This window comes from Phocoena phocoena, chromosome 18 (assembly GCF_963924675.1).
Source record: "Phocoena phocoena chromosome 18, mPhoPho1.1, whole genome shotgun sequence".
NCBI lineage: Eukaryota > Metazoa > Chordata > Mammalia > Artiodactyla > Phocoenidae > Phocoena > Phocoena phocoena.
In genome coordinates, this window is record NC_089236.1 from 49,171,953 (window position 1) to 49,199,225 (window position 27,273).

A 27,273-nucleotide genomic window follows, 5' to 3' on the forward strand; every position below is an offset into this window, starting at 1 on the left:
TTGACACATTTTAATACTTGATAACAAAAGAAACAAACACAGACTCTGTAATATGAACTGCATAGAATCCAAGCTTGTTCAGATTTAAACCCTTTACCCGATGCAAAGAGAACCTTTAGAGAGCTACTTAACAATCAAAACCAGAAAAAAAGAAAGACTGCCAGTAAAAGAATTATTCATCAAGGACTTGTTTCCTACCACCTGATGCTGAGTTTGGCTAGACACTGGATTTCTCCTGCCAGAACCTCAGAATTGTTAAGGGAACCCTATTTGCTATTGAGCATTTCTGCTGATGTGCTCTAAACCCTACTCCTATTAGACTCTTTAATGTTGCCTAATTTACTCTTAATTCCTCTGTTTAGAGTTGTGCTGCCAAAGTCCTGAAGGTCGGAAACACGCCATTACCTCTGAATGGATGGTCAACTTGACTCTTCTGAAAACCAGTCAGATTCTGGAGAACACCCGCCAAATGCCGCAAGCAAAATGGATGCCCTGCGATCAAACTGTGGGTAGTAACTCATAGAGCAGGTCTTACCCTGGGCTTCAAGAGCCAACAGAAGTCCTTGTTAACTACCCCAGGAGTGCAGCCCAGGCTGAAGGAGGCCCCCAGATGCCAAACGGGCGCTTTAAAATCCCTCAAAATTGATACAGAACTCAAAGAATAAGTCCTGGTGTTTCTTCAAGAATTCTAATGCCGGGAGCTCCTAACTAAAATTTGAGCCACTCGAGAATTGTCATGAACATTTCTAGAATGGTTATACACAAATGGGATCAATACCCCAGAAAATCTGCTGACCCCCACGATAGAATTTTGACTGTGACAGCAAGACCTAGCGCTGACTCTACCGTGACGACTCAAGGGTATGATCTCTCTAGACCGCACAGAGGTAACGTGGATTTTCTCTGTTGACTTTGCTTATCTTGACATACGGAAGAAAGCTGTCTTTCTCGAAATCCTAAATCCATCAATAGAACAGCGCAGATAGAAAATTAAATGAACCTTTTTTTTTTTTTTGCCTACATTGCATAAACATTTAAAATTCCCTCAACAAATAAAAATTGGCTACATTACTCTGCAGTTTGTCCTAATGGGTCAAATGATCCTGCTTATTTCATTGTTGCATTTTACTAATCTTCAATTTCTAACTACATTATCGATATTAACATAATACACCGTGCTCTCATGAATTAATCCTTAGCATCCCATTTGAATGCATCCCGAATTCTGGGTATTATAATCAATACATCATGAAAAGCAAAATAACTCCCCAAGGATTTGCAATGTTGAAAAGCACATGTTTTCATTCCTCATATGAGGTGTATTCTGGTACATCAGGGTTGCCCTCCAACTGACTTTGTTGTATCCTTAGATTCTCAAACTTCATCTGAGAGACATCCAAGCTGATTGCTACTCTCAATGCTTTATCTCTTACAAATCTTTCTCCCCTAAATTTTCTCACTATATGGCAAGAAAGGAAGTCCAGCCAGCAGCAGCAGTTACCCCGGATTCCACTGAGGGTTTTCACTGTCAGGGTCTTCTCCATCTCCCATCAGGGGCTCCAATGTTGGCACCTTTTCCCCTTCAAATTTGGAAAAATGTAAAGTAGGTTGAAAAGCCTGTTCTAAACAATACAACACTGCCAATACTGTGAGAAGAGTTTGGTGTTTGTGCATACGAATTTATTTATGTGATGTGTAAAATAACTGTAAGTTATATAAATATTCAATAAATCAATACATACACAAATATGTACACATATATATATTTGTATTTTCTGTGTGTATGCATAAATATATATTTACATATGTATAACTATATACATACATGTATATATGTAGTGTGTATGAGTGTGTGTGTGGACATGTGTGCGTTTACTTTTAAATATACATTGTAACCCATGTGGAGGTGAGCTACTGCATGGGCCAGGCATGGCAATCTGCTCTTTAAGGAAATTCCAATCCGATATTCAATAAACAAGTTAGATGTGTAGTCAAGTCTCTGGACAAAAAAATTAAAAGTTAAAATGTGATCATAGGGCTTCCCTGGTGGCGCAGTGGTTGGGGGGTCCGCCTGCCGACGCAGGGGACGCGGGTTCGTGCCCCAGTCTGGGAGGATCCCACGTGCCACAGAGTGGCTGGGCCCGTGAGCCATGGCCGCTGAGCCTGCGCCTCCGGAGCCTGTGCTCCGCGTCGGGAGAGGCCACAGCAGTGAGAGGCCCGCGTACCGCAAAACAAAAACAAAAACAAAAACAAAACAAAAAAAAAATGTGATCATAATACACAAACTAGCAAAATGCCCTTTCCTCCATTTTCAAAAAATGAAACACTTGGCAGATCTATCCCTCCCTGCCCACTACTTTTTAACTCTCTATACAAACTCACCAAAGATTTCTTCCTGGCTCTTATGCCCCATCTCCCCTACCCTGATCTCTGCACACGCTTTCAAAATCAATTATTCTCTCCCTCAGCAACAATGCTCTGACCTTTCCAGAATAAATGAAAGCATGCTGGTTTCCCTGTTCTATCTCTTCTACCCACACCCTCAAAAGTCCTCTTTCTCTGCTCATCCAGATTTTGTATAACAAAGGCCACAACAAAAAAGAAGCTGGCAAAAAGGGGAGGCAATGAATACTTACACATTATGCTTCCCTACCTTACATGTCTATCAGAGAACACACTTAAGATAGCACTTTTTCATTTTCTGTGTGTAGTTGAAAGAACACTCCTAAGATTTGATGCTAGATGGGACACTTATACATTCGGAGACTTGATTTCCTCAACTGAAGATGTCACTGTAAGAATCAAATGTAATCATACACGTTAAAAGACTAAAACAGATATCTTAATAAACACTGGTCTCACCGGCCCTGTCAATTCAATAATATCTCCTAAGATAAACTCAATTTGTTTTTAGCTTGATTAGTGTTAGAGTAACTCAAGTATTTTAAAAGTACCTCCCTATGGAGTAAATAAATACCACAGCACACGTATTGAAAAGCCATGTGGTAAGTTTTCTGGATACCATGTCTTTTGAAATTATTTCAGTTATCTTCCATACCCTACTTTCAGGTAAAAGGAAGAATCCTCTTCATCTGCTACGGATCAAAAGAAATATTAAAACTCTATTGTCACACCCAAAAGTTATAAAGGAAACAGGAGCTTCGGAATCTGTGGACGTGCTATTGCACGCTCGCAGGACCAATAAATAACACTGCACAAAATCTCTTTTTTTTTCATAGGGAAGTCCTATGCTTCGAGCAGTACAAATAATCTAATTTCTACTATTGGATGGTGTTTTTTGGCACCTACTTTCCATTTAACTGAATGAATTTATTGTCTAGTTTCAACTGAATTGTTTTCCATTTATATTGACATTACCTCCAAGGAGTAAATCATATTCTATGTATACTGAAAATTACTTGATTCTTGTCTTTGCCTGAAAGATTTTACATATGAATTGAGGGTCAAAGCTGTGTTTGCCTTTTTCTTTCCTCCCTCTTCAATGGGCTATGCTGGAAACCCTACAGATACTCTCCTGGTGTCATAAATAGATCATTTGTGTATTTCAAGTTCACTACAGGTCTGAAGATGAGCTTAACATCTCTGTATCCATGGAAAAGGCCCAGAAAAATCAAGAAGGTAGCCTATTGTGTAAAAAGTTTTGAGACATTCGATTAACAAAGGCTTTGCCAGGTTTTTCTTCAATGATTCTAATTTTCCAAAAACTCCAGACAACAGCAGTACTGTTCTCACCTCAAGATTATTTCAGCCAGACTTAACACCAGTGATAGAAATTATAAGTGACTGTTGCCGTTTTGCCAACAAGAGAAATAGTTCACCAGTTATCACACGTCTCCAAAGAGTGTTCACAAGTCAGGGTTGTTCTACTGTGGCTAAACAAAAAGTCACCTGCCAGGTATTAAAAGAAAAAGGAAAATACAGAATTAAGCTATTACTATCAATATTATTTCTATTATTCAGAAAAGTTAAAACGACCATGTTCTCAGTAGTTCTGGCAGATTTTTCTGAAACCATGATTATTGAAATAAATGTCATTATTCTCCTTTCCTTTAGCTAAGGTGTCCTAGACTTCTCTGTCTCTCTCTCTGTCTCTCTCTCTTTCTCTCTCTCTCTCTCTCTCTCACACACACACACACAGTATGTATGAGACAATTATTTTCCATCTTAAAAAAATAAAACGTCAACTTAAAAAAACAGACACTGGGGTACTTGTGTTGATTCGCATGCTAACATTCAACTGTCACCTACACTCATCTCTGATTGCTAAGGACTCTGCCAAAGACTGGATTTTAGAAAATGAGAGGGAAAGGGAGAGAGGGGAATAGTGTGACGTGGGTCTTTTAAGACTTGATAAAATTTGTTCATTTATTTGTTCAGGTCAGGGGGATGCGATCCATCTCTTCTTACAGCCAAGAGAAAGGCGGACCCTTGGACCATCCATGTCAGAGGTGACAGAATCAGGCTTCTACACAGCAAAACCTCGAAAACCGTGTCACAGGAACATAAACACAGAATCTCAGACTTCTAGTCAGGCTCAATGAAATAAAACGAAAGAAACATTTGTCAAGAACCTACTTCACGCATTATCGTAAGTATTGTGCAAGACTTCGGCTAAACCCAAAGCCCTTTGTTGTTTGAGGAAAAAAATCAGAAAAAGACACCTATTCAGAGGAGTAATTAGAAAATTTTACCCTAGAAAAATCATGTGCTGGGGCTCCTGACTGGCCCGGAGAGCACAGAGTGAATATTAACCCATGGCCCCTCTGCAGGGTGGCTTTATGTGAAGCCCCCCAGCCTCTGCAGCCCCCACCACCAGACTCTCAGGGGCGAATTCAGAATGTGACACCGCAGCTTCACTCCAATAGCGAGTCCCATGCTGTACAAAAGAGGTGGAATCTTTGGAGACATCATTTAAAGGCCAATTTTCATGCCTCCTCTTCTAAGTTATGGCACTTATAAAATCAATATTTTTAAAAGTTCAAATATTTTTTAACCTCCAAATGAGTCATTCACTCTCTTAGTAGAGAAGATGTAAAATAAAATGTCAGTGCCTGAAACATGAACTACTTCTTCAAAGAGAGTTAAGTACGTTTCTCACAATTCAACGGTAATTGGCTTAGAACTTGAAAACACAGTGCTGGAACCTGACAGTGGGAATTCACTGGGCTCCACAGGAACTCAAAGGCTGCTGGAGAAAGTGGGCCCAGAACTATCCGTATCTTGCTCACTATACTTCTTATGCAACGTCCTCACAACCCTCACTGAGTTTTAAAGGAATCATCTGTGCCATTCAGAGTTTACATGCACCCACTAATGAATTGCAGGTGTTAAAAATCCCTAAGCTGCCTCCAGACTGCAACACCCACTGGCTTCTCTAACAAACCCAGTGCACCAGCCAGGCAGACTTTCGCAGAGGGTCGCAGCAACCATCTGAGGCCTTCCTTCGCTCCCAGACAAAGGGTGGTTCTGTGATTTAGATGGTAGCACCTCAGAAGTCATAGTCACAAGTAGTCTAATGAACCAGAGCCCCTATTACCTCACTCTGTATCAGCGGTTCTCTAAAGGCTATAAAAAAAAAAAGCCTAACAATCACCTGGGGAATCGGCTGAACACCCAGGTTGTTTTTTTCCTATTTCCAGAGATTCTGATTTCGTAGGTCTGGGGTAGGAACGCAGGAGGCTTTGAAGCCATGGGCAGCAGACCACACTTTGAAAAATGCTGCTTTCCGTGCCCTAGCTCTCTGACTCCAGAGATTGACGTAACCTCCCACCAATTCAACGCGGCTCACAATCTCACCCAGTGTCATACAAGAACCCTGCAATCTCTGGCCGTCCTTTGGGATTAACAAACCACACTGCTCCTGAGTGTACCAACTTAATTTCTCAGTTTTCCATCGTGAAAAATGGTGATTGCAAAGCTCTTCCTATTTGACCTTCTCACTGAATTGATACAGACATCAAGCTATAATGCACAGGAAACGGCTCTGAAGCATGAAAAGGACATTCACAGATGTGAAGTGGTACTCAGAGATAGCATGACCAGCTCGTTAAACAGCAAAGTACATCAGTACGTAACAAAGTGTAATCTCCTAAAACTTGATATATACACATTAACTTCATATTTTCAGGGTTCTCCCAGGTATATCTACTCAGTACCCTCCCCCAGTATTTTTTTTTAATGAACGAATAAATAAATAACTGAGAACCAAAGATGTTGCAGAAGGGTAACTTATTTTGCAAAACTAATCAGACGAAATCACTCTAACTCGTGAAAGACACAACAAATGGTTCGGTTTCAAGCGCGTGTGGTTTCTCTGCTTGAATTACCCAAGTAGTTGTAGCTATGCAGAATCAGGCTAAATTCACTGCACGTCTATAGTACTGTATGATTTCGGTAAAAAGGAGTGTCTCTAGAATCACACTCACACCATTTTAAGACTCCAGATGAGAACATGACAGAGCAGTACTCTGGGTCCATAAAAATAATGGGCCCAAGGCAATCCCATAGATGATTCCCAAAGTGTTACACAGAATTATAATGAAATCATACTGGATAAACGAAATGGCATAAAGAATTTGAAAGGGTGTGAAGCATGGAACTCAAACGTCTAGCCACTTAACTATAACACAGCTTTTATGTGAACGAGTACCGATAATTCCAAATTTATCTCATCTGGCACAGCCAAACAGGCTTGAAAATCCAGTACCACAGCAAAAGTGGGGAATAACATAAATGAGAAGGTGAGGAAGAGAAGGAGAGAAGCCAGTAGGTCAGCTAAGAGTGGGAGAGTCCCAAAGAGCATGGATCACCCCCAAAATCAGTACTACACCAGCATCCTTCCTTCATAGTACAAGTAACAGAGATCTGTTGTCCAAACGGAGGGATGAATTATACCTCTTTCACTCTGCCCTCGCTGGTGAAGTGGAGATGATCACTGTGGACAACCAGGAATGTGAGACGAGATGGTATAAAGGACCAGGCCCTCAGAAGTACCCGTAAATGGCACCCTCCACAACTAGTCTTTTGGGGAAATTTAATACTAGGATCATCTTCCTAATAAACCATGGGGCTTTTTCAAGTCAGGTTATATACCTAGATCCCTAACAACCAGCACCATAAATGATTGTTCTGAGACTGAGTTAACAAATAAATGTGCTTGAAATCAAGCTGAGAGTCAATATGCATCATGCAATTTGAGCTCAATTAAGTGCTAAATTGGGTGGGTAGTGACTACAGATAGATTCAGTAAAAGTGCAGAGAAGAGAGAGATCAATGGGAATGCTTTATGGAAGAGAGATTTTTGTCCTGGGACCTGGAGGATAACCATGACCTAAACAAACTACAGGAACAGAGAGGGTATTAGGTTGAAGCAACAGCTGGCAGCAAATGGATATAATATACATTAACTCCTTTATCTTCCCCAAAACTCCAGTAGGTAGGTACTCTTATAATCCCCATTCTACAGATGAAGAAAATAAGACAGAGATTAAGTAGCTTGCTCAGGTCACAGGAAAAATGTTAGAGACAGGACATAAGTACAGCCAGTCTGGCTCTAGAGCCCACACACTTAACCATGGAGAGTCACCAAGGTAAGTCCCAAAATATTTAAGCAAGAAAGTGAGTAGACCTCATTGTATTAGCTGTAAACAGAACCCACTCGGGGTCGTTTCAGTGGAGAGAAATATATTTTTTAAAATATCAGTTCATAAAATCTTCTGGTACGTCAGAGAACCAGGCTTAAATACTACATAGCCAGGAACAATGTGGGTGGAAGAAAGTCCAACCACACCTCAGGTCTCCTCCAGTGAAAATTCCACAACTACTGTCCTCCAGCATCTGATGCCAAAAAGTCTGTTACAACCTCCCCCAAAAGCCAGAAGTTCTTGCCACTGCACTCACCCAAAGAGCATCAGCCTTGCACTGCCTCCTTCTCGTGTCCCTCTAGTGGGTGGTGCAACTCACTGGCAACAAGTCGTAGCTGCAAGAGAGTCTAGGAACTGCAGGGTGTTTGGGTTGTGTTTTTGCTATTTTTAAAGATTCTATCAGGGGAATTGGAATCACAATATGGGAAGCTAACAGGAAGTCAAGATGATAAACAAAAGATGTCAGGCAATCACAAAGGGCCACTACACACTCTGATAATGGGCAGGCTGAGAAGTTTTCATGAATAATGTCAGCTACATAAAGGAGAGTCAGATCATGTAAGTAAAACTTCATTTCATTTGGGAACAATTTACTCTTTTCTAACAAAGGCCATAGGTCTCTTATAATAGCAAGACATTTCACAAGACATAAAGACAATAACTCATGTAATTCAAAAACTAGTAATACCAACTACTTGGTGACTGTTTTCCCCCAGTGATTTCAGAATGTTACAGCATAACAATATGTATCATTTTTCCTATACGAAAAAGCAAAAGATACTAATTTAGGAAACTGTTCACATTCCATAGCATGTACTATTTTTGCCTCTTATAGTTCTCCTATACTTCTGTAGAAGAAACATTTTCCAAGACAATGGAGATTTTGAATGGTGGCAATATAACTTAGTCTTTGTGGAAACAGGAGTTTGAAATAAAATACTTTATAAATATTCACTAGAAAAGAGTTAGTTTTGTTTTACAAAATAGAAAGTTATTTTTAAACCACTACTCCTTTAGCTATCATGGCCACACAATGTTTCTGAATAAAATTTCAAGTGCTTTCTACAGTGACAATTGTTTCTTGTTCTTTATGCTTAAGGAAAGTTAGCTGCATACAATAAGATACAGCATTTCAGAGTAAAATTCAAGAATACAGAACTAAAGATTTATTTTTAAATGTGAATTACGCATAAAGGCAGGTATTAATAACACAATATATATTATTTCTCTTGTGTAAACATAAATTGACAGTTCCATTTTTTAATTGATAACGGTTTCATATGAAACAGTGTGACTTTGGAGCGTCACCAAAATCCATGTGAATAAATGAACATATATTTTAATTTACATATGCAATGTACTTTACATAATGAAATTAAGGAGAAATTCAGACTTAACAATTCCAAGAGCAGTTGCTTTTTATTGATTACTTAATACATAGTGTACTATGCTAAGCATTATGTATATAAAATAATTTCATTAACCTAGCTGAACTCTATACCCTTTATTACACCTAAATTTAAATATAGGAAAATGTTTCACATCCTTCTCAGAAACATTTCAGTCATTCAAAAACACTGCACAGAAATGTGAATATACCCCAAGAACAATAATCCAAAGAGGACAAAGGCAAAATCTCCACTTTTACATATTTATGGAATGTCAACGTGGAAATCAGAAGTCACTGTGGCAAATAAAATTTGGTGGCAGGGAAATGAGAGCAAATTGAGGGTATACAGTCACGCAAGGTGAATGGAAAGAGATAACTGTCTCTACATCTATTTTATGACTTGATAAAACAATAGACATTAAGGGTTTTGTCATATCATGGGTATTTATTTACCATATTAATAATGAAGATGGGTATGAAAATTACGTTCCTTTGCATAATAGTTGATGGTAAAGACTGAAGAAATTTTCAGCAAGATATATAAATTTTTAGTAAGTACAATATTCACTGGGGGAAAAAAATATATAATCTTATACCTGAGAAGGTCATACATATGGGTGGGAAAATAATGTCCAGACTGTCAGGTCCCTAAAAGGTGCCAGTAACCACTGCATTGTTCATAGAAAATACTTCACCTCAAACACTTTGCCTCTTTATTTTTTTCAGTAAATAGAGTAATGTATTGATGATTCCTCTGTAAACGGTTTGAATACTCATCTTTATATGAAATTTATCACTTGAAGTGACCCAAGAGACTTATTCTACTACCTTGTTATAACTGACTTAGCCAAGGGAGGTTGCAGATTTTAAACCCACAGTTGTATTAATTTCTTTCAATCTGAAGGTAAAAAAAGTATATAACTGAGGTCTTTAAAAAACAAACCTAAGAACAGCACATTCTTTATCTTAATTGTAAAGAACAATAAGATTGTCTTGTTTAGCGGATATAGGCTTTAAGACTAAATAAACTCAATCATTATTTGCATGGCTTTATTGAAAAAGATATAATTAGTCATGACAAGAGCATAACAGTGAAATTAAAATTGGAAATAGAATTGGTCATGGAGACTATGAGTCATCTGAACTTCACAGCTCATTTATGACTGACGAGAAGTACATATTTCTTCGTTAAGAAAATCTTTGGACAACATGCCCTTAAGAGAAGAAAAAGGACTGACCAGCAGATTAGAGACAAATTCATTTTTCCACAGGCCACGGACACGACCATTCAGCAAGACGTTAAATTGATCAAAATTATCACCAGGTCGGATGTGCCTTGGTGGCAAAGTATATATTTTCCTCAGTGATGACTCTGACATAATTTGTAAAGCAATGAAAAAAAAACAACTGTTGACATTCTGATGTTACATATTTATGAAATTCTGGGTTCTCAAAATACTATGACAGAGAGACAGAGTTTTCTAGAAGGTGCATCTAATGTGTGCTGTCAGCTCTGCTCAATTTGTTGATTTCTAAAATTGATAGACACACAGTGAAATAAAATTTTGCCAATGTGATGAGCAGGGAGTATTTTTTGCACATTTTTACTTACTGTTAAATTTTTGAAAACATTATTTTATATTAAAACGAACATACACTAAGTAGTGAAATATTTTTTAATCCTATGCAATTAAGGTAAAAGAGAGATTCCAAGAGTTCATATTTATTTCATGCTACTGTGTGCACTGGGCATTGAACCTCTGTTGGTAAATCTGCATTTATTGGAGTAGTGAATTAAAACTTTTCATAAGATCTAAAATTTTTCTTAAACATTAATATTGTAGTGGAAATTATTTGAAATCAGATCATTTCCAATGTGATGACTAGTTATAATACTGTCAAGGACAGCTTGCAATATGAAAAGATTCTGATTCAGAATACATGAACTCCAGTTACATGCCTGTTACTTACTGGTGATATGACCTTGGATGTACAATATCTCTGCAATTTTAATGACTAATAGGGCTAATATTATATTGACTCGAGGGTTTACTAAGGTAAAAAAGCAACTTGGATTGTTGAATTGACTCTCAATGAATTGACTCTCTTATATTATGAGATGTTTTATTTTATCTCTGGTTCCCTTTGTCCCTAAGTCTATTTTCTCTAATAATAATACAGGCACTGCAGTTTTGTTTTTTTGTAATTATTTGGTGTATACATGATGCATCTTTTCCTATCCTTTTACTTTTTGTTTGTTTAAAAGAATGTCTATTACAGAATTATTAATTTCCTGGAAGAAAAAAATTCTAAGCTATTAACAGCTTTTATTTCAAGGTAGTGTGATCATGCCTTTTATTTTTTTTCTCGATGGGTTTTTTATATATTTGAATTTTTCAATGATAAAAATGTTACCAGACATAAGAATTACGTTTCTGATCTGGATGATCGACAGGACCCGCAATCTACAGGACTGGGATGACTAAACACAGACACAGCTGACTCTGGAACAGCATGAGTCCTCTTCCGCGTCAACTGTTTTCAACAGTAAATACTACATGATCCACCTTGCTTGAATCTGCGGATGCGGAACACAGATATGGAGGAACGCCAGATACGGAGGGCTGAATACAAGCTATACTTAAATGTTCAGCTGCTCAGAGGCTTGGCACTCCTAACAACCCCTGCCTGGTTCCTCAACTGTAACCTCACTTTTCACATAAAACTTCTTCCCCCAGAGTCAGAAGAAGGGTGTTGTCAAAGCCAACATTCATTGAAGAAGTGGCCGTTTTAAGTAAAAATAGGGCCATTACTCACACATAGTTGCTGCCATAACAAACAGATTTTTTAAAAAGTCACTTCCCATTTGAACTACCTGAAGCTATTTCTGCTGAAATTCTCCTTCAGCCATTCAGTTTAGTAATCCATACTAAACTGTCCCTTGGACAATTGTAAACATCAGCTCCCTGGAGTTTAAATTTTGTTTTTCATTGTGGTAATGAATACATACTATAAAATTTACCCTCTTAACCATTCTTATCTGTGCAGTTCTGTAGTGTCAGCTGCATTCACACTGTTGTTGTAACACAGCCCTACAGTTTTTTCATCTCACAAAACGGAAACTCTCTCCTCAGCAAGCTACTCCCCATGTCCACCTCCACCTAACACCTAACAACCACCATTCCATTTTCTGTTTCATAATTCTGACTACTCTTGATTCTTTTTACTTTTAACCTATCTGTATTTTTAAAGGGAGTTTCCTGTAGATAGCATGTAGTCGGGTCTTACTTTTATTTCCAATCTGACAATCTGTCTTTTAGATGAAGTGCTTAAACCATGTGCATTTCACACAATAATCAAGGTGTTGTGTTTAAATGCACTACCCTGCTATTTGTTTTCTGTTTCTCCTATCTGTTCTTTGTTCATTTTTCCTCTTTTCTTGCTCTCTTTTAAATACAGTTGAGTACCTTTTCAAATGTTTCCAATTCATCTCTACCATTGATTTATTAGCTACTATCTGGTTGTTTTCGTGTGTGTGTGTGTGTGTGTGTGTGTGTGTGTAGGGGGGTTGCTCTAGGATTTACAGCGTTACACCTTTAACTTAACACAGACTACCTTCAAATGATACCACAACTCTTCACACACACAACAGTATCCTTCCTTCCATCCTCCCATTTCTGTGCTACTGTTGTTACTCATTTTCCTTCAATATATGTTATAATGTATTGTTATTATGTTTGCTTTGAGCAATTTTTCTTCCAAAATTTCTTTTAATCTTTATATTTGCCTAGGTATTTGCCATTTTGAGTGCTCTTCATTTCCTTGTGTTGATCCAAATTCCTACCTAGTGTCCTTTTACCGCTACCTAAGGAAGTTCTTTCTGCCCTGAATGGTGTCTGATAAGTAGTCTGATTTTTGTTCCACTGTATGGCAGGTATATTTCCTCCTTCTCTCCTGGCTGCTGTTAAGACTACTCTTCACTACCTGTTTTCAGCAATTTGATTATTATATGCTTTGGCGTGATTTCTTTTGCTTGGGGCTGAACTTGGATTTGTGGGTTTATAGTTTTCATCACGTTTGGATCATGTCCAGCCATTTCTTTGTTCAAATATTTTTTCTGGCCTCCCCTCCTCCTGCGAGTCCAATTGTACATATATTAGACAACTTGGGATTGTTCCATAGGTCACTGAGACTCTGTTCAGTTTTTAAATCTTTTTTCTATATGATCAATTTTGATTAAATGCCACAACACTGTTACTTTTACATTATTGAAGGCTAGATCTGTCTTCCTTTGAGACTGTTGGATTTTGTTCTGGCACAACTAAGTAACCTGCAGATCAGTCTGATCCTTTCTGTCATGGAAAGGTCCAGACCAGACTATTATGGAACTAATTCAGCTCTATTACTAAGCTGTGGCCCTTCTGAGACCTCTACCAAATGCCCATGTATGAAGAGGTCTCTCCCATATGGTTTTTGTGAATTTTATGTGAAATCCAAGAATCACTCCAACCGTTGCCGTCCTTGTTCTTTCCTTGCCTTCCTCCTCACATAGGCAGATCATTACTTAGCAAAACCCTTAAAGGGACCAGTTTGAAGAGCCTCAGAGCCCTCTCTTTGTACAACCCCATCCTCTCCGTTATTGTTCTCTTTAAAAATTAATTGCTTTGACCTCTCCAAATTCCAAGCCCTGCCCGCCTAGCTCGGTGTGACTGTTAGACCCTCTCTGGGTCCGCCCTCCCTGTTTGCCTCTAGGCAGGAGGATGAGGCAATAGTAGCATCACCCCCTTTCTCGTCCCACGTCCCAAGGATCACAGTCCTTAACTGCCTATTGTCCAATACGTGAAAAACATTTCATGTATTTTGTCTGGTTTTCTAGTGTTTATGGTGGGAGGTTGATACGCACAGCAGTTAATCCCTAACAGTCAGGAGCAGAAAGTCCTCCAAGGGCTACATAAGATATTTTTGTGAGGCACTTTATAGACTATGAATCAGCATATAAATATTAGTATAAGAAAACACACCTAGACATAGAGCAATATACACCTCATGCTCCAGATTTTTTTTTCCTGATTCTACTACAAAGACTGGTACATGAAGGAGAACACGATCATTCATAAGCTGAAATATTTTGGAAAGGTTAATTTCTCCCAAATCAAAATTACTCAGAGCATGAAATTTCTTTTAAAAAATGTTCCTTTTTACAAAGCACTGACCCTGTGCAAATGCAAATAATGCTTGGAAAGAATAGCATTTCACATTCTCCTCAATTAATACGACTGCAGTTAGAACCGGTCATCTGTGGATACCAAGAACTAACACTGCACAGAGGGTCACGGGTGTCTGGATGGCAGGCGGAAGGGAATAAAGTTGAAGGAGAAAGTACATTGCTAATGGGAAAGAAAGGGGGCAGAATTATCAGCTTCATAGCTTTGCCCAGGGCAGGCCCCGAGGGAAAGGGTCTGGCTGCCTGCTGTATTTCCCTTGGGTACCATCTGTAATTACTATCACAGCTCATTGATTTTCAATTCTTTCTATTAATACATTTACTGGCCATTCTGACATTATTAAAATCAGTCCAACTCTGCTTCTACAGAGGAGGACAGCTCTTCCCTAAAATATGAGTTTTGCAAGTGCAGATATTTTTTCCTGCTTTTAAAAAAAATAATGGTCTTCTTGTATTAGCAATAACATCGCTTCTGCGTATGCTTTTCTTTGAAGCCAGGTAGTGACATGCAAAGACTGGACTACGGATCAAAAGATCTCAAGTAGTGGCTCATCAGCGAATATTAAGTGAAAAGCAACATCGTATGTCTCAGATAATCCTACCGATTTACTAGCTATGCTGGCCCCTGTTCCCAAGGTAGAGGGGGTAATAATGAGGCACTGTGGAAGGCAAACGCAAGTGGCATTTTTATAATGCCTTCTCGTGCTCTTCTGATAGTCACTAAAGTAACACTGTCTTACTAAGCCTTGACACACTAATGTATATTAAATCTTCTATGTTAAGTTAAACATAGTGGTTTACTGAGGAAAAAGAAGTTAGACGTGTTGTGGAGTTTTTTTCTCTAAAGCCACTGAATTTTAATGTAACTGCCTGTCTCCAATCAGCACTGCATAGCACACATGTAGGTTCAGCTACAACACTTGCACCTGTTTCTCTTTGTTTATCAAACCTAAGGATTGGCGGCTTTTCCAAAATGGCACCTGTCTCGAAATCTCAATTCTGCCATTGACACTGGCTCCCACTTACAATAAAGAGCATCTGAATTGATCGCTCTTTGTTGAGCTCTGCCTAAGCATCAGCTCTCTGCGCTGGGAGGATGAGGAATAACGAGAAACAAAAAGCATTAGCTCTGCTCTTAAGGACGTGACAATATAGTCGCCTTAACGGCACTACTTCTCCTTGATACAGAAATGTCTTCAACATCTTGCTATGAATGTCCTACTGAACGGTTTGCAAAAGCACTGCAAGCCTCCAGGGGAAAGAACCATTATTCTCTTTTGTCCTACCTCTAAAATTAGAGCGCTCAGAGATCTCTGGTCCGACCAGGGCTGATATTTTCTGCAAGGAAGCCATGGAACCATACCTATCCGCTGCCATTCCTGTCACCTCCCCAGCTCCCCGGGCTGTGGTAAAGCGACCTTAGGCTGTCTCCCACAGTGTAACACAGAGGGGTCTTTTATCACCCAATTACCAACTGCTCGGAACACTTAAAATGGGCAGAACATCCCATCTCCTTCTCTCTCTCAGCCACGCTACTGCCACCTCCCTGTGCCTACAAGCCCGCGGACCAGGACGGCACCTGCCTCTACAAGAGGAGAGAGAGGAGGAGAAACCAAGGGCTCCAACACCCTTGTGGTTGGAGGAGGGACTCAGGTCCGCTCCATCTCTGTGGCAGACCCCTCAGGCCTTAGAACACGAAGAGCGAGGGTGACTGAGTGAGGAATGATTCTTTCCCGTCTCCCTCTGACACCTACGTATTTTTCATATTTTTATTGAGAGAGCTTTTTTAAACATTTTACTTTTAAGAATTTCAAACATATATAAGATTAGGCAGAAGAGTTAAACAAGCCCCCTTGCATCCATCACCCAGCTTCAGTAATGATGGAACCATGACCAATCTTACTGCATCTCTATCCCCATCCATTCCACCCTCCCCTTTTATTTTGCAGCAAATCCCAGACATCGAATTATTTCATCTGGAAATATACCAACAAGTCTTTAAAGTATGCGAACTCAGACTCTTTTTTTAAAAATTATGGCCAAATAGCATTTTCACACCAAGCGGTATCACTTCCGTGTTAAAATAATAACTGATTTCTGGCTTCATCATTCTATTTTTTTTTTTTTTTTTTTGCGGTACACGGGCCTCTCACTGCTATGGCCTCTCCCACTGCGGAGCACAGGCTCCAGACGCGCAGGCTCAGCGGCCATGGCTCACGGGCCCAGCCGCTCCGCGGCATGTGGGATCTTCCCGGACCGGGGCACGAACCCGTGTCCCCTGCATCGGCAGGTGGACTCTCAACCACTGCACCACCAGGAAAGCCCCACCATTCTATTTTTTTACATGATAAAATCTAAGTAGAATTTGCAACATTCCTCCAGATAGGCTTAAATAAAAACTAAAATAAAAAAAACAAAGCTTAAGATTTAAGATTTACCTGAAGTCCTCTCTTAGGATTATAAATTAATGCAGATGTTGGAACCTCTACTAAGTACCTATGAGAACTGCAGCAACGGAAAGTGAAGCAATGGGGCCCTTTATAATCCTATTTTTCCTAAAAAGGAGGACATTTCTTGAGCACCCACCACATGCAGTCAGGCCCTTGTGAGGCTAGATGGTTCGCTCCACTTCCCAGGTGAGGAGGAACAAGTGGACAGAGACGGCTGAGGAAGCATCTTAACTCAGGTCTGTCTCACTTTAAAGTCTGTGCATTTCTACTTCCACACACAGGCAATTTCATTGCAGTATCACTCTTAGACTCAACACTGGAAATGCCTTCTCTCACTCCATGCCTGTGACCAGAATCAAAGACCGTCAGACTGAATTTGGAAGGTCTCGCCTCTAACATCCCCACTGCACAGATGAAGACACAGAGGGCTGGAGATGGGCAGTTCCTTCCCAATGCCGTTCCAGCTAGGGAGCTGCAGGGCCAGGAATAAAATCACGTTTCATGTCTTTGAAGTGGTGCCTGTTCTCTGCACACCGTCTTATCTCTGGGTTTACAAATTCTAGCATTCCTCTTCCTGCTTTAGTCCTGGGCTTAATAACACCTTAGAACATCCCAAGGCTGAGAGCACACTTGAGAAGCTCTTATAACAGCAGGACACGAGCACCAAAGGTCACAGACAAAGTCACTCCACCACTCCACGCTGTGCCCCTGAAGTATATCACAAGAGCACATGACCTTGCCATGGACCACGTAGCAGCATGTGCTGTATTACCAAGAAGGCTGAAGAAAACTTAAGTCACATTTCAGGAGACTGCAATAATGATCGACTTCAATACCACAAAACTAAGGGTTCCAAAGAGAAGTAAGGCACCCAGAGACGGTCTGAATTAGCCACTCTTATCCATCCAGTTCACATGGCTACAAGATGAAGACTGCCACCAAAGGGAACCTATTATTTCCAATATTTCCGATTCTTATTTTTATGTTCACAACAACCCTATGAGACAGAGGTAGACAGAGCAGGTTTATAAGTAGCTATTGACTAGTTTCATATTTTGCACCGTGCCAGTTACAGTGCCTGGACAAGTTTAATAGAGCACGTATTTTCTGAGCACTTACCATGTGCCAGGAACTACGAGAAAAACACAAGGAATAGTTCTTGCCCTCTGAGAGCTTAGAATCTGATTAAAGAGATGGGACCACGTACACACACGCCACAGAACTATTTAGAGGAAGAGGCAAGGCAGCCAGGACTTTTCAGAGAAGAGAAAGCAGAGTGGCCAGCCTCGGCCTGTTCCACAGTCTTTCTTTAAGCTCTGAAATGTGCTCATCCAGTCCTGGATTCCTTGGAGAGGAGGGGGCACATGCAGAGACCAGCTGACAGCCGAAGACCTAAGGGACTATTTATGACAAGAAAGAGGGAAGGAGCAGATGCCTTCATGGTGCCCTGAGACAGGAGGTCCATGTAAAGTAGCAGATCTTTACAATACTTGCCTGTAGCCTGGAAGGCAGACTAACTCTTTTTCCCCTCAATGCTGATGGAGGAGTCTCAGAACTAGGTTTCCACAGTGATTACGGAATCCCGCTAATGCACAAGCTTCAGGCTTTCCCATTCATTGTTGTGATGCACAGATACATTTCTATAACGTTTTGTTCACTGTAACTAACGTCTCATCTTTTTCAAAAGCCCATAATCACACATGTGATGATTTTAATGTCACCAGTATGTTCACATTTTCTTATGAAGAATCAAACTTCAAACAGCCTTTAATACTCAATGAGGAAAGAGTTCTGTAAGACGGAAATCAAGAAATCTTCAGAATTTTAGCACTCCTTATCTAAAAGTAGTTCTGAGATTCTGAAATTACACAGTATTATCACCCATCCCATCACCCCCAATAAAAAACTCCAGTAAAGGGACCAAAAATAAAGTTCACTAAAATTCAAGATTTCAGCTGTTTAAAGAAGAGTTGATTTAAAGCATTACAAATGACTACGTACAAATTAATTGTATTCTATAGATAGTTAAATCATAATACATTTCATTCAACACTGTGGTCTGCTTCTCTTAAAGCTTTGCTGTAAAAGAGAACAAAAGTTTGCGTGTCATTAACTTAAGAAAAGTATATACGAGACTAAGGAAAAGAATAAATGAAGCTTCTATTCCCCTCCAACACACACATTCTAAATTAGGGTTAAAGTACCAACGTCATCTCCTTTCACAAAGAAGAAAATGGATTTTAATGAACAGGCATTAAGTAAAACCTAGAACCTACAATTTTTCCTGTCCCTATTTGAGGACAGAAAAATACTTTCCATAAATAACGTGACATGAGTTTCTTATTCACACTGTAAAACCCCTGAGAATATTGGCTTTTGTTTTTTGTATACTTAAACCTTTCATGCAAACCTTACCTTAAAACTGAAAAATGATAGTAAAGGAGAGAGAAGTACCTAGATGTTCTTACAGACTCCCAGGTCTGGTGACAACAATGCACTATTCCTGGCTTTGCCTAAGAGCCCAGGTAACATATTCTGACTGGTTTTCTGTACTTTTTTGCCTCCCTCCAACATGTATGACTTGAACAGATTTACTGTTATTTAAGTTGAAGAACATACCGTGAAATAAAAGCAACATTGTGAAATATCCCGTTTTCACTTTTCCATCAGGCTGCCTTCTCCAAATAAGATGTTACAGTCTGTATGTTTTGTTAAACTTCAACACGGGGTATGTAGGAATTTATTTTATTAAACTGATGCTAATGCATTTAGATTAAGAAAACAGAACTCCTAAGAAATAAAAAACATCCTTCTGTGGTTTGGTTAAAAAAACAAAGGTAAAGAACTACTTCGTTTGGAGGATATAGAGTTTAACTTGATGAGTGTCAGGCTAGAAAATCCAGGTGAACACATGATTTTTTTTCTGAAGGTTTGTCTACAATGAACAAGCAATTATTAATAACCAACACATAGTCTTTTCTTTCGTGATGCTCTACTGCCTAAGTTTGGGGTTGGATCTCTGTGACTCACTCATTACGTCACGCAGACTGTGGGGTTATGTTCTCCACAATGTGCATTTCAGAGCTACCACAGTCTACGCTGAACATAAAGATGAAATGATATGCTCTACGTGATGGGGTCTGTTTCAGACACTGACTTACACGGAAGAGAAATATATCATGAGATGCCATACACCCTGCCACATAGTGCTCAGGAACGGGGACGTTACTGGAGAACCCTCTAAATGCAACCATCGAGATCCCTGCCCTCGAGTGTCCTCACTACAAAATAATCTTGGTACATCAGTATCCTAACCTCTTGAATGGGGTCCCAGAGGAACTCATGCGTACTGATTGTTGTAAGAGTGAGAGTTTATTAACACTTAAATTTGATTGCTCAATTACAAAACGCTGCTAATGTTCTGTTTTGGTTGTTTTGAATAAGGGATACACAGATAAGACTAAGATTAAATATGTATTTAATTGATGTCCTTTTTGCGGTCACGTGTACTTGCCTCTGTGATGCTGTTTTAGTAAGACAGGTAGGCAGTGCTTTCTCCCTTAAATACAAAAGGTGGTCAGCCAATGCTGCAAGGAATCACATCGCGGTGATTATGATTTTTACTAGTGAAGCTATAGATGTTAACAATTATAAAATCACCCACATCGTTTTAAAAAATCTAGCTGTGTTCTTAAGTCCTTACACTTTCAGTAGCCGTAAACTGTCAATTTGGCTACATTATTGCTCGATAAGCTTTCTTTTGCTTTTATGTGCTTTTCAAACTCACTATCAACTATAAAAAAGGGTAAAAACAAATGTCAAAAGAGAAATCCATCCAAAAACAGTAACATTCCCATAACCGTACTCTGTAATTTCCTAACTTAGCAAGAACCAAACTATCTTGACATTGAGGTTAGAGCCCCATCTTATTTTTTTAATACTTCTTCTGCGAGTTGGATTTGAATTCGTTTTCCAAAACAGTCACCAATTTAAATAAAGCCGTATGGTCACTATGCCTTCCTAAATTCAAGAACTTATCTTTTCTAAGTTAGTAATATTTGAGGTTGCAAATGGGTGAGAATCAACCATGGTCTCAGATGATTTTTACTCAAGAGAGAAAAGCTGAAGCAAGTGAAAAATCAGAAGTGTTCTGCAAACCTTAGAACACTAAACACTGCCACTCTCTTAAAGAGAAGGGGGTGGGGCATCGTCGGAAACTTCTGCTTACCCCTTGTTCAGATTCCAAAAGCTCTGTTTTGACTCTGACTGCCGGCATCCCATCAAGCATTAACATTCTGTTCTCAAGGGTGTTGATATTCTGAGAATAAAAAAGAGAGAGAGGGAAATTCAGCTACAAAGCGTTCAGAAGAGGAGAGCTAGTAGAGTCTGCCTTCATTGTAGTACATTTAGTACTGCTAACCTAATTTTTTAACAATATAGTATAATTAAAGGAGAACATCAGCATAGCCAATTATCCCCCCATGCTGAACTTTCATTTGAAATAATGACCAAGAACTTGAATTAATCAGTCTGATTCTATGACCCCTGGGTTGGAGGTCAGACGGTAATAAACTGGAGTAAGGCAACCTTACGTTAATTTATACGGGGCCGGAATAACTCATCACACTTGCAATCGTGGAAGGAAATACCAGGCAAGTTTCTTTCTTCCTTAGCTCTGGAGGTTGTACTGTATACAGAAATCCATAAAGGAAAAGACAGATCAAAATAATTTATATACTCTCATAGTACTGTCAAAGTGGAAATAACTTTAAATACAAGATACTGTAATGCTGGAGAGTGAATTCCGGTATCATGGTATATCTGATCAAATGAAAATTTCTACCTTTCAACGGCAAACATCTGCTTTAAAAACAACTAACATAAATCTTGGATTAAGAGTGAATTCTTAAGCTGAAGTCATAATCAAAGAATAAACGACAATTTGGTTTCTGTTCCGGTATATGTTTGCCTCCATTTAACACCTCTTGAAGGGAAAACCTTACTTCTATTGTGGTGCCATAGAATTTCAAACATCTATAAAAAGATTAAATCAGGGTTATTTTTTGACTAATTTCCACAGCTTCGGGGATTTTCTGAAGTCAACAACCTAGGAAGGGAGTCAGAAAGCCACACATCAGTGCTTGCTGCAGGCCAAAATCAGGCTCCTGCTTTAAAAGATGTTGAGAATGCCAACTTTAACCCTCAAACACTGACTAAACCAAGAAATTAAAATGACTAAGTTTGACTGAGTTTTTAGACTAGTGTCTTTGCTGTTACAGAATGTAACCACATGACACTAAGGTGGTCTTATTAAAAGAAAGAGACATTTCTAAATGTTTTGCCTACATGGTGACAAAGGTTAAATATCACTTCTAAACCTTCAGGTTTTCGCCATTCATGGAGTTGCTTTTCTCCCCAACAGACAGTTAAATAAAAACAACTCTCACTTCAACACATCATAAATTAAACGTTTTTATTACCAAATAATACCAACAGAGTGCAGTATCGTGAAGCTCTAATTATTTCTCCCATTTCTTGACTCTCCTTTTTGTTTAAGAAAAATACTCTGAGAAATAAAATGTATGGGGCTTCTTATCACAAATATTTGCTCAGAGAAATCAACGGCAAGAAGAAAAAGCAAATTTACTCTAGAGCTAACTAATGAGCATTTAGAAATCCCATGCTACCTAGTCTGTTAGGTAATAAAAAGAAGAAAAATTACTGTCATGTTCCTCTCCTAGAAATGTACAATATTATTAAAGCTGGCAGGATACATCATTGTTTTTACATGTTTGCTTTTGACTTGTCCATATTTTGGGGGGATTTTTGCATCCTAATAGCTTAGAACAGAAGGAACTATGGCATTACTGGTGAGCTCAGTGCATTTGTTCCAAGCTTAAAATCCTTTCACGGAGGCTGGTGGGTTGTTTACATATCAGGCATGGACCTCAAATCCCAATGTGTCACTTGCTTCCATGCTTGGAAGCAGCCAGCTTGGTTTGCTACCTCCCAACCTCAGGAAAGCCTTCCTGCTGCCAGCAGCCCTCAACTGCCCGGCCTTTCACAGCAGCATGGAATCCACCCTAACAAAGCCTCCCGTAGGCTGTTTGGTTGGTAGACAATGAAGGATGAGTTGATACTGCTTCCTACCCCGGAGGAGGTCTTGCCCAGATGGAAAGGGAAGAAGATGCCTTGCAAAGGAGGGGAAAAGACAAAGAGCGATTCTGGAAAGGCAGGTTTAATGAACTGTTAGAATCTGATTAGAGGCTAATGTCCCTTTTAGTGCTTTGTACCAATTTACAGCTGATAGACTTCAGCCGTTTTCCTCGCTGGCTGTGATCAACCTATTCATTTAAAAAAAAAAAAAAAGCAAGCTAACCAGAGTCTTTGAAGTTAAAAACGGATAAATCATAAAAAGCTGACTGGGTCCACATGCAATTTAGTACATTTAAATATCACTGTTTTCGTTATAATTTTTGCTGTTGCTGTACTGGAATAATTCTAGATCGTTAAAGACAGGGTTACACTTCAGTTTCATGTAAAAGTGAAATAATTAAACACATTTTCAAGCATTTTTTTAAGAAATGAAGTTTGCCCGGCAAATATTTCTCTTTCCCTGATTTTTCCAGGATCAGCGTAGCACACCCATAATAAACACCATAAATAACAATGTTCACAGCTAAGGAACCCAATCCTTAATTATTAAACTCTTGCAACTAGTGCAGATTCGATCAGTACATATGCCTGAAAGTTATACTGTATATACATGAAGCATATTAATCTCTGCATTCCTGATTCTGACCTTGTTTAGCCTAAAGAGAAGGGCCGAGCATCACACCATATTCCAGACCATCCAAGAAGGTGTGTGGTTTTTACGGAGCCCATGGTAATTATACAGCATTGAGGACATAGTCCTTGGAACAAAATATCGATAGATTTATCTCTCTATGCTAAAAATCAGATACATACAATCTCAACTGACTTCAGACTTTAAATATGTAATAAACTCTAATAATTTGAAATTGCTGTCAAACATATCTTGTCGTGATCTTGATCAAAACGCATTTGCTGGGGAATCCAATAGCTCAATTGATTTCCAAGAGGTAAATAAGATTAGTCATCAATTTTAGTAACATGGTACTCTCTATGTTGTAACAAATATTTTGATATTATACAACCCTATATAATTTATGTATATGTGTTTATATTCATGTACACGTATCTATACACCTATGTTACTTACTTCATATGAGTAAACTGTATCAATTACAGCCAAATTTATCATCAGATTTATTAGCTGGCTGTTGATCAATTACACGTGCACCGGATGAGAACGGTACTCTGGATACTCCTATTTCCCAAATAAGATTTGGCAACACAGCAGTCCAGCTGATAGTAGCTCTCCCAGTCAAAAGCAGTATAAACACAACTGTCAAGAGCCCTTCAAGATGGCAGAAGAGTAAGATGCGGAGATCACCTTCCTCCCCACAAATACATCAGAAATACATCTACATGTAAACACAACTGTCATCAATCCTAGCATCTCACAATATTTTGAATGGAACCTGCAGGAAGGAAAAGGACTGATGCTCAATAATCCTCTCTCATAAAATCATAGAACAGGGGGGACTTTCCAGGGCAACTACTACAATCCGCCCTCCTACTCCCAGAATGCAGGTCTCTTTCCTCTCCCTCTTCCAGACTGTGCGTCATCCACTTTGCACAGGTGGGGTAATAAAGAGCCAGCTAGTCAACATTCAACAGACCAAAGTTTTCAACAAAGCTTCCCTTCATAAGCCAAAAATATCTACTGGGATTTGTTCCGATTTCTCAAGATACAGGACATATTCACTTAAACATATTTCCATCTTGAATCTCCATGTTTGGCTACAGGTAATGAAAAATATGAATTGCCCTCACCCCTACCCGTGTTATGTTCAACAGTGATCAAAGGGACATATGAGAAGCAATTCAGGATTCACTGCATCAAGTTGATTAAGGCATGTTCGGAAAAGATTCTTAACGGGTTATAATGCAGGCATACCAACTGGTTAAAAGTATCATCCTCTGAGTACTTTTTCCTACAGAAAAAGCAGAAGCATCAGATTATAAGGAAATTCGCCTTTTGCTTGAAAACCACTTCATACAGAAGTCAATCTCTCCCCTTTCTTGACTCACTTCTACCAAAACGACAATAAAAACCAACAAAAATAACAATTGTTTTCCAAGCCTGTATGCCGGTTCAACCAATAGGTCCTTTCTTCAGAGAAAACATAAGTGTTTTATACTACCCCCAAATTTGTGCTGAAATGCAAAAGAATGAGTGAATCCCTGCTCTTCATAAGGATCGACACACCTAAGAGATTAGAATTATGCCCAGACAACAGTTTCCATTATCTATTGTTATGCAACAATAGGTAGCATAACACAACTACCATTTTATTATTATCTTGCTAACAAACGTAATAACAGCACCTACTATTTGTATATTTACTATGGACTAGACCCTGTGCTACGAGACGTGTACTCATTCAGTCCTCACAGCAACCCAAGAGGTCAAGGCTTTATTATCCGAAGATGAGGCATCTGAGACACAAGGAGGTTAAACTGTCCAAGGTCACACGATTAGTAAGTGGTGAAGCTCGATTCCAAACCAAAGGAGCCTGAGCCCAACCAAGCTAAGCTCCCAACCACTACATCCCTCTCTCCCTTCCCCTCCCTCTCCTTCTCTCTCCATCTTCCTCTGTGCGCTCCCTAAATCGACGTGGAAAAAAACATGAGCACCTTACTGAAGGCCCCAACAGAGGAGCTCTGGAATCTCAGTCGATGGCTCCTCTCAGGGCTGAACTGATTTAGTCACCGAAAGGAATGTGCAACTTCTGGTCACGGGTGAGTATCAACAGTTTGGGGAATAACAATAAGAGATCAAATAAGCCCCTGGTTCACTTTTTTTTTTTCTTTAAATCAATCTTTCAACATATTTCCTTAGCTTGATAAGATTATACATTCCTATCCTAGAAACATCTCGTAATTAATTTAGGAAGTCAGTCCCATCCTGAGTTGAACATCCAGAAAAATCTATGGTAATCTCATCTGCTACCCAGTGTTCTGAAAATATTCATATCCTAGACGGCTCATTCGATATTTTCACAATAGTGTCAAGTACTTGGATTATACAGGAACTTCATCTTCGACCTTTTATACTCAAAAGAGATACATTCGGGCCTCACATTCAATTTATAAGTGCTTAGATTAAGTGTAAAATTATATTTTTCTAAACTCACATACCCTCACACTGGTAAGTCAATTTTGTAGAGGGCATATGTGTAATTAAAGTACCTCTGATGGTACAAAAGAAACATCAGTTGAAATGCTGACTTTGCCATTCTGGCCCAGGCTTTCATCTTCCCTTGCTTTGCAGCACGGGAGAGTGGATATCACACTGATAATCATATTTTACTGGGAGAACTAGAATCCAAACTATAGACCTACTGGGACTTGCAACTTAAATCCCCTTCAGTGGTTTCAACGATCCATATACACATCATTCTGAAATATCTGTCATCAGTCTCAAAAACAAAACCCTTCCATAATCACCTCACATTGAAACATGGAACTGTGTCTTTCATAAGAATTGGTAAAAACTGCACATGCAATGCAGCAACTTATATTTTCCTGATAGCAGGAATCATTGTTTTCGGGCTTCCCTGGTGGCGCAGTGGTTGAGAGTCCGCCTGCCGATGCAGGGGACGCGGGTTCGTGCCCCGGTCTGGGAAGATCCCACATGCCGCGGAGCGGCTGGGCCCGTGAGCCATGGCTGCTGAGCCTGCGTGTCCGGAGTCTGTGCTCCGCAACGGGAAAGGGCACAACAGTGAGAGGCCCGCGTACCGCAGGGAAAAAAAAAAAAAAAAAATCATTGCTTTCTATGTTGGTAAAATGCTAAATTACCACAACAATGGATCGTTTACACTAATAGTTTTAGAAATGTCAACTGAGCTTCTAAATAAGTCTTCCATCCCAGCATTAATACAGATTGTAATAAAAATTAGTTTGTCATTCATGTTCTGAAGAGCTGCACACACTTGGGGGTCACGAGTGGGCCAAATTTCTCCTTAAACACGCAGTGACGGGTCTCTGCTATGGCAGTCATCTCATTCTATCCGTGACACATTCATGAACCATGAGGCACTACAGGAGATAACGGGCAGAGCCAGGACTGGAGAACAGAAACCAGGTCAAAAAATCAGGCAATTATCATGGCAAGAGACGTGCCAACTGACCACCAACCAAACCCTAGAGAGGGAGCACAAAACTTCAGCTCAGCCGCGCAGATGTTAACATCCCAGGGAGAGATCAAATGTGTAGGAACCCGTATCAGGATGGGCTAACAAGTGGTCTGGATGTCAGGTAAAGTATAAGGGAATTATTCAGTCATAAAAATGAAGGAAGTCTTGCCATCTGCAACAACAATGGATGGACCCTGAGGGCATTATGCTAAATGAAATAAGTCAGACAAAGAAAGACAAATACCACATCTCGCTTAGA

The 27,273-nt window shown here is 39.4% G+C and overlaps 1 protein-coding gene across 2 annotated transcripts in view; it reads right to left on the bottom strand.

Moving 5' to 3' along the window:
- The window catches only part of KLF12 (KLF transcription factor 12), a 439,279-nt gene that overhangs the window by 218,200 nt on the left and 193,806 nt on the right, over positions 1 to 27,273 (bottom strand). Inside the window, exon 3 of one of the 2 annotated variants that reach the window (XM_065895860.1) lies at positions 20,957 to 21,046. In XM_065895860.1, the coding sequence (XP_065751932.1) occupies positions 20,957 to 21,046 (90 nt within the window). Of the gene's footprint in view, positions 1 to 20,956; positions 21,047 to 27,273 lie in introns of those variants that run through there. The other variant, XM_065895861.1, reaches the window with a different exon arrangement.